The sequence below is a fragment of the Numenius arquata genome, chromosome 10, assembly GCF_964106895.1.
Source record: "Numenius arquata chromosome 10, bNumArq3.hap1.1, whole genome shotgun sequence".
NCBI lineage: Eukaryota > Metazoa > Chordata > Aves > Charadriiformes > Scolopacidae > Numenius > Numenius arquata.
The window spans coordinates 1,155,061-1,163,071 of record NC_133585.1 but is presented as its reverse complement, the minus strand read 5'-3'; the positions used below and the strand labels follow the sequence as shown (position 1 = coordinate 1,163,071).

Below are 8,011 nucleotides of genomic sequence, written 5' to 3'. Positions count from 1 at the left end.
ATGCTGAGCTGGGCTGTGAGGACCACACCATGAGGCTTTTACCAGCGCCAGCTGAGAGCAATATTTCTGTCTCAAGCACAACCCAAAGGTCTGACAGTCTCCTTTCCAAATGAGGGTGAAAAGCCAAAATACCCATTTTTCACGCAATGAAGTATTACACAGCCTGGAGAAGGGATGTGGGGAGAGGAGGGAAAGCTGTTCTCTGCTCTCAAGCACTTAGAGGCTGTTGCAAAAAGAGAGCAATAGTTTCCCCTTCTTGTCTATGCAGAATAAAACTAGTAATTAGGAGCTTCATTTTAATTAGGCTAAGAGCTCAGGAGCCTCTTTTAAGGTAAGAAGAGGAAACAATAACTGGAAAGCTTGTGGAGGCTCCATCACCGGAGGGCTGTGAGAACAGGTTAAGCAAAGACCAGTCATGGCCGGCTGAAGTACAGGTGATCCTTGGAACAGGAGGAGAGGATGTCGCACAGCCTCACTTTCTCCTGTTTCACCCTCACCGAAACATTTCCTCCTTGGTTACACCTCATTTTAAAGCTCAGAGGTGTCTGAGAGGGATGAGAGCTGTTGCTTTATGTATGTATATATACCATAATGTTTGCTGTGTTACCACTAATTTACCAGATTTACCATATAAATTGGAGCAATTTGTTTAGATGTGTGTAATTACAGAGAAAGGTGTTCACTGATTGCCTGTGAAAATTCCAATTATGTTCTGGGGAAATGTTCACATGCTGACCTTCCAGGGTGACAGATCCTTGCTAATAGGAAGCACTTAGCAAATTTCAATTTAATTTTCCAGGGTAAGGCTAGGCCAAGCCTCACAAAAGTGAGTAGGAACCCAACCTGAAACACTTCTGTTTGAAGAATAAAGTCTGTAGGTGCTGTGCCACCCGGGGGCTGTCACTGGGGGTCGGACACCTTAGTCCCACAGAGATACAGCATTGACTCCAGTCCTTCGCTCTGTCACCTTAGTGGTGGGAACACAATCTACAGTGCAGCTGGAAAAGTGTGCTCCCAAGGGAATGAGGCGATGCCGTAGCTCTGGTCCAAGGACTCCATCTGCTTTTTACCTTCAGCTTTCGAATAGGATGCGTCTGACAGCAGCATGTACGATGTGTTTGGTTCAATCCCCTCAGCTGAGACAGGTTTCCAAGGGTGACTTTTTTTTTTTCCTCATTTCTGCTAAATACTGTAAGATAACTACTGTAAGACTAGTGTTTTTTCCGGTTAATATACCTTAGTGTTGCTATTGCCTTCCTTTAGGAGCCTGTTACCTTTTCGATGGATGCAAGCTTTAGTGTTAAACACAAGTTTTGTTTTAAAAAAAGGGAAGAGTGAAACTGCATCGTCTGAGTGGGCACAGGACACGGGAGAGACCCTTTGGTCCCTCAGTTGAGGGAGGGCTTTGGAGCCGCTGGGTGACCCTGCGGCACTGCACGGCCTCTCCGCTGGGCAAATAAAACCTCACGAGGCATCTTTGCACAGAAGCTGGCTAAAAGCCACAGCTTGGTCAGAGGAACCCGTCTTCTGGTATTTTTGAAGTGATTTCTGTCTCCGCCAAGAGAAGGGTGAGTAAGCGTTCCAAAGCTGCGATGGCTGGTCTCAAAACTTGGCCGGAGGACAAGAAATGCTGCTTTTCCTTGCACTGGAAGGCTTCTGCTCTGCCCTCATGTCTGGTTTGCTGAAGCAAAGTCCCACCAAGAGGCAGAGGAGCCTTCAAGCCACTTAAGTTATAGATCTCCTTCAGTTCACTCTTTTTTGGTTTTTTCCTAAACCAGGGAGCTGGGGTGCGGTGTGTCTCACCAGAGCTCCTGCCCAGGGCAGTGCTGCTCAGGAGTTTGAGGTTGGTGGATGGCGCTGGGGAAAGGAGGGATCTGTCCCCTTCACAGTGTGGAAACTCTGAATTCTTTCCCCGGGTCAGAAACAGGCCATCAGCGCCGTGTTGTCTTTTGGGAATTGCTTTTTTCCTAATTAAACTAGAATTCTTGCTGGGAAACCCTGGACTTCGTGTGCAGCAGGTGGAACTGAACTGCACCTTGTCATGAGTTAACGTGGTAAGGAATCCCACATAGTCTCTGGTGTGCCACTGGTGCTGGCTCCCCTGCTTCACTCTCTGCTGGGATAAATTGCCACCTGGGAGAAGCAGGGATCTGCCAAAACCCTCTGTCCCCCAGGGATTAGGGCCCTTGGGAAACAACACACCCTTTCTCCGGTCTAAATCTGTGCAAGGGAAGGATCCACGGCACAGAGCAACCTGGTCGTGCCTTACACCACAACTTCGTGGTTGTTCAAAGAAGTGGAGAAAGCAGACAGACGGAGCTGACACAGTGAGAACCAGGTGTATCAAAATACAGTTTATTCTTAAAATGGCTACTTTACACATAACAGCAGGGGTTACATAGGGAAAAAGTGCAATTAGTGGAGGAGGCTTATTTCACCTTGCTATTTATTGTCTCACTGCACTGCGAGTAGCTTCAGACTCAGGATATTGTACTTCTTAGCAATGGGCAAAAATGTGATTTATATTTTGATGTTAACACCATTTCTGCAAAGCTAAAATGTGTGCCAGAACTCACGCCTGCTGGGTATATTGGACAATTTCTCACAAGTCTTGCATGAAACACAGGTCACCCTTACAGTTTGACAGTCAGAAAGCTAAATTATGAGCATACAGATAAAAAAAATATACATTAGTTTACTGAAGTCTAAAAAAAAAAAAAACCAACTTCAAAAAATGAGGTACAATAAAACAGAGCAGTTTTTTCTATTTATGTGCAAGCCTATATTCAGCCTAGAAAAAACTAGTAGCAACCCTGCTCTTGTAAAGAAATCAGCTTCCACAACGCGCAGCTAATCCACTGTCTTCAATATGAAGGACCTCGCCTACGTCACACACTCGAGAAAAGCCATCGCCACCGTGTCACCACTCGCCCACCAGGCGCTGGGAGATCCGCTCAGGAGACGAGTGGAACCACCTGATGGGGCTGCAGAGGAGGGAGTTCACAAATCGCCCGGTCTGTGTTGCCACCTAACCCTGGTTTTGGCATGTGGGGTGGCTTCAAAATTCTTTTTTTAAAAGGCACGTTTTCCCTTTAACATTAAAAGGTAACCACCTGCCCGCTCAGTGAGTAGGGTGATGAAGTCAAGGTTGGATTTGTTCTCCAACGCAAGACACCTATTATTCACGAAGCCAACGAGGACAGAGACGTCCTCCTTCCCAAAGCAGCGGCCACCTCCACGATCCCCTGGATCGGTTTCTGCATTCTCCTTTTTAACCCGCAGAGTTTTTCTCTGGGATTTAGAAGACCGGCTTTGGAAAGAAGCAATCGGAACACCGTACATCGCCAAGTCACACAGCACATCCCACCTCTTCCCCTCCTCCCACTTTTCCATTATCCTCTCCAAGTTTCTCAATCTGCATCGATGCCACAGACCCCAGCCGTGGGTTCCCACCTGCCTCTGCTTTGGGGACACAGAGGGTCAGAGCCAGCCCCCGACCCGAGAGCGTCACCTCGTCTCTGCTGCCCGCCCAACGGCGGCAAAACCCCTTCTCATGTCCTGTCCGTGTAACACACACACACACGTACCCTCACACACGCAGTCACTACGGCTCGCTGAGACACCATCCCCTTCCACAGCTCCCCACCAGAGCCTCGCACCCCTGACTCGGCCGGAGCCCGCGGCAGAGCCAGAGCAGCGCGTACGGAGGATAGGGACATGCTGTATCTACAGCAGGGGGCATGCGCACGGGGTTTGTCTTGCTTTTCTCTCTTGCCGAAGGTAAGTTTTGGCCGAGAACTTCATTAGCACGACGTGGTTTACCAAGTCCCACCGCCCAGTGAGCGTGGCTTTGCTCGGAGAGCCCACGCAGCCTGCCGGGTGGTCTCCTCACGCAGCACGTGAAGCGGAGAACGAACACCCTCCTGCTGCCAAAGGGAGGAAGTCTTCCTCGCTCCTCCTGCTCACCAGTATGGTGAGGAGTTTTCAGTCCGCCCCAGGCTCTGCCACTGGGGAAAGAGACCGCTGGAGAGCCTCGGGCTGCCCAGCTGATCGGGCTCTCTCTCTTGTCCTCTCCTCGGGCTCTGAAGATCTACATAGTCTTTCTCGGCAGACGGCATCTGAACGCCATCAGGCTTCCACTCCGCGTGGAGAATCTTGTAGTTCTGACCCTCGTTATTGTCCCAGAAGGTGTGTTCTCCGCTTTGGTACGAAATGCAAAACTCTATCTTCTCCTCGGAGGACATGGCGGGAGGCAAGTCAATGGAGAAGGAGAAGGTATCGTTTTCGGAATCGCTGTAAACGTTGTTCATGTACACACACTCGACGTCCCTGTAGGTCTTCCACGTGTCAAAGGTAATTCGAACCCGAACCTTTTTCTCGAAGCTGACGTTCTTCACTTTGACGGTGCCCGACAGCACCTTCTCCAGCAGGGAGCAGTTCTCCAGGCAGACCAAGTTCTTCTGCAGGCGGTTCCTGAAGTCCAGGTAGTCAGCCGAGGGCCGAGGGAAACCCAGAATCAAGTTTTTCTCCTCGTGTAGCTTCAAGCCAGACGTTATGTTCTCGAGGCCCAGGAGGTCAAACTGAAGATCCCAGGCAGGCTGCTCCTGGCTCTCGGAGAAGGTGTGGATGGCTGTCAAGGACAGCCCCTTCGAATCCGCAAACACCACCCGCTTCTTGGCTCGGGCGGCCGAGCGGTTCCAGTCGCTCTTCTGAGCTTCCGAGTCACCTTTCACGTGGAGGCACGGCCGGAGAGGTTTGAATCTGTTCACAAAGTTGTTTCTCTGGCAGTCCTCGAGGGGGCCGAGGAAACTCTTCAGCGGGGGAGAGTGGGCCAGGCAAATCCTCATGGCCACGTCCACGGGCATGATGGAGCTGGGCAAGGGCCTGGGGTCCAAGATCTGTATCATCCTGGAAGGAGCAGAAAGGCGGGACGCTGTTATTTGCTACATCAGGTAAGAAGCTTCTTAAGAATATATATTTGCTTCATCCGCCGTCTTAATTATTCACGGCCTCGTCTTTGCACGGCTTTAAATAATGCAGCCTAAATTAAAATTGACAGTTGGAGCTGAGGAACGAGGGTAAGAGCAGTCAGTATTTTCTCGCTAATTCTGAACTCTTTGGGTTCGAATGCAGTCTCACTTGCTCCTTCAGAACCGCTGAAAAATAGATTTTAGCAACAGCTAATTAAGCATGTTTCCTTGAAAACGCAGGAAAGAACATTCTAGTATCAGTAACACGGATCCGGTTGCAGCGGACGTGCTGGTCCGCAGCAGCTTTCCCCTGAGAGACCCTCGGCCAGCTCTTAAAATTCCAGCATTGAAATTCCCCGGGCACAGGCAGCACTATATTTAAGCGCGTCGCCTGCCCCGTGGCAGCAGCAAAGGGGAGGGCACGCACTGCGGTGCGGGACCCCCGCGCTGTGGCTCTGCACAGCCGCACACGCGTGTGTCAGGCACGCTGCCCGGTTCAGGTGAATTACAACGCTAAAGCACCTCTGCAAATACTTCGCATGAGCTCGTAGCCCTGGGCTGGGTAAGAGAGCTCCCGCGCTGCTGAGCAAGCGAGGGGGGGGAAAGGCGGAGAGACACGCTTTATTTTTTATTTTTGGCTTAAAAACGCCTTTTTATAATGCCCACAGTCCATGCCGAAAGCCTACTGCAAGTAGCCAGGGAGAATGCTGCAGCTTTACTTGTAAAGACCTACTCGTGACCCTGCCTCTCAGAGGATGGGGGTCACAACGAGGATGGGAGAACAGGGACCCCCGGCAGCCCCTCAGCTGGAGGGTGGGTGAGAAGGGGCTCCGGCCGCGGCACAGCCCCCCCCGGGGGGGTGCAGCCCTGGCTGGAAGCGGAGGTTTTTTGTCGAGTCACGGGAAGGCACGGCATTTGCTTTGTCACTTAAATAAATGGCTTTCTCCTTCCCAGGGCTCTCGCTGGTATTCCGGAGCCCTGCCAAACCCAGCAGGCTCCTCTGCACCGGCCTCTTAATTCTTATCCTTGCTTTTTTTTCTTTTCCGGCGGCAGCGTTTGCCATAATAAGTGGGATGAGGAGAGGAGAGGACCAGCAGCGGATCCATCAAGTGCTTTGCCGTAACAGGAAAAAAACCTAAGGCTGCGAAACCCCTCTCTCTGCAGCCCCGGCGGCAGCTGCTCCCGAGCGCTCGCAGCAGCAAATAAAGAGGGAGGGGGAGGAAAAAAAACCAACCCAAAACCCGAACCAGCCAAACCAAAAGCCGCCCCCCCCCGGCCCAGGCGGGCTGCTGGAGGCAGGCACGACCTGCCAGCGAAAGCCGAAGGGCGCGGGAAAGCGGCTGCGGGAGCCTCGGAACGGGGGGAAGGCGGGGCGGGCCCCGGGGCTCCGCTCCCCCGCGGCTGAAGCCGGGTGTCCGTCGGTCGGTCCGTCCGTCCGTCCGGGAACGGCGGGGCCGGAGCGGGCCGCCCGGAGGAGGCGGAGGAAAAGCGGGGTGCGGGGGGTGCCGGCGCTTACCTGCTGCAGTGCATGGGGCAGCGCCGCTGCTCCCGGGGCCGCTCCGCGCAGCGCCCCGCCGCGGCGCCGCCTTTATGGGGCCCGACCGGCGGCCAAGCCCGTCCCGGCGGGGGGTGCGGCCCGGCCCGGCGGGGCTGTGCGTGCCCGCGGGGGGGGGGGGGGGGGGGGGGCGGCTGCTGCCGCTTCACGTGTCCCGCCCGTGCGGCGGCGGCTGGAGCGGCTGTGGGGCGCCCTGTGCCCCCCCCAGCGACACCCGCGGGGGGTCCTTTATTCCCTTTCCCCCCCGCCTTTTCTTTTCCTTTTTTCATTTTTCTTTTCTTTTTTCTTTTCTTTTTCTATTTTTTCTATTTTTTCTTTTTTGGGTTTTTTTTTGTGTTTTTTCTTTTTTCTTTTTTGTTTGCTTTTCTTGATTTTTTGTTCATTTCTTTTATTCTTTTTTCTTTTCTCCTTTTCCCCTCACCCTTTTCCTCCCCTTTTCCCCACCTTTCTGTTCCTCCCCTTCCCCTTTTTCCCCCTTTTCCCTCCCTTTCCTCCCCTTTTCCCCTTTTTTCCTCTTTTCCCTTTTTTCCCTTTTTTCTCCTTTCCCCTCCTCCATCTCCCCCCCCCTTTTTTCCCTTTTTTTCCTTTCCTCTCCTCCTTCTCCCCCTCCTTTTTTTCCCATTCTTTCCCCCCCCCTAAGGCCCACTGCCCTACTGCATTGCCTACTTAGGGCACTTTTCCTGTTTTCAGGGTCCTTGCCTCTTACTGCAAGTGTTTCACAGGGGTGGCCACGCAGACCCCTCCCTCGAAGCCAGCTTGCTCAAACGCTGGCCTTTCCCAGCAGCTGGGAGGTGAACAGGGGTTTGCTCCATGGGATTTCCATGCGAAGGTGAATACTGTTTCATGTGCCAAGGTAGGGCTGCCCCAGGTCACTGCTAAAGATCTTACCCAGTGGAACAGAAGTAATACCCAGTGGAAATTACAGACTGCCAGCTTCGTTGGAAAGGAGCTGGAGCCTTAAATTGTAAAGATAATGTTGCCAGGGCCAGAAATCTGTCACCCTGGAATGTTACTGTCCTTGTGCTCAGTGAAAAAGTACTTTTGGACATTTAATTTGAATGGTGCTGATGGCTTTTCACCTCCCACCCATGGTGATCTGAGGATGTGACAGGCCCTCCTGTGCTCTGCGTGAAGCCAAGGGGGCATATAGGGATGAACAGAGGATACAGGATTTTTCTGGCTAATGCAAATTATTTTTCTGTCCTTGGTTGGTGAGCAGAGCACATGAAACGCTCCAGTGCTGTGTGTGAGAGTTTATTAGGAGACAGCGTGTGGGCACGAGCAGGGCAGGTGGTGACAAGGACACCTCCGTTTGGGTGCAGAGAGGAAAAAATGTGATGAAAGGGCTGGAGAAGGAAGACTTCTGCTGAGGGATGCGTGGCACAGGGATCAGGATGCTGTCTCTGCACACAATGAGAGTATTCACAGGGCAGTGAGACCTCGGTTCCTTACCCCGGACCCGCCGTGACTGAAGTTCCTACCGTCC

The 8,011-nt window shown here is 52.5% G+C and overlaps 1 protein-coding gene across 2 annotated transcripts; it reads right to left on the bottom strand.

Moving 5' to 3' along the window:
* Nucleotides 1-2,338: 2,338 nt before the first annotated feature.
* PPP1R3C (protein phosphatase 1 regulatory subunit 3C) lies at nucleotides 2,339-6,531 on the bottom strand. Of its 2 annotated transcripts, none has more exons than XM_074154828.1 (2): nucleotides 6,487-6,531; nucleotides 2,339-5,156 (listed from the first exon to the last, which is right to left on the bottom strand). In XM_074154828.1, exon 2 carries the CDS (start codon nucleotides 4,905-4,907, stop codon nucleotides 3,963-3,965), a length of 945 nt encoding a protein of 314 aa, XP_074010929.1. In that variant the 5' UTR covers nucleotides 4,908-5,156; nucleotides 6,487-6,531; the 3' UTR covers nucleotides 2,339-3,962. The 2 variants fall into 2 exon arrangements, with proteins under 2 accessions (XP_074010929.1, XP_074010928.1); XM_074154827.1 differs by having other exon boundaries at nucleotides 2,339-4,908; nucleotides 6,487-6,525.
* Between the last annotated feature and the right edge of the window lie 1,480 nt (nucleotides 6,532-8,011).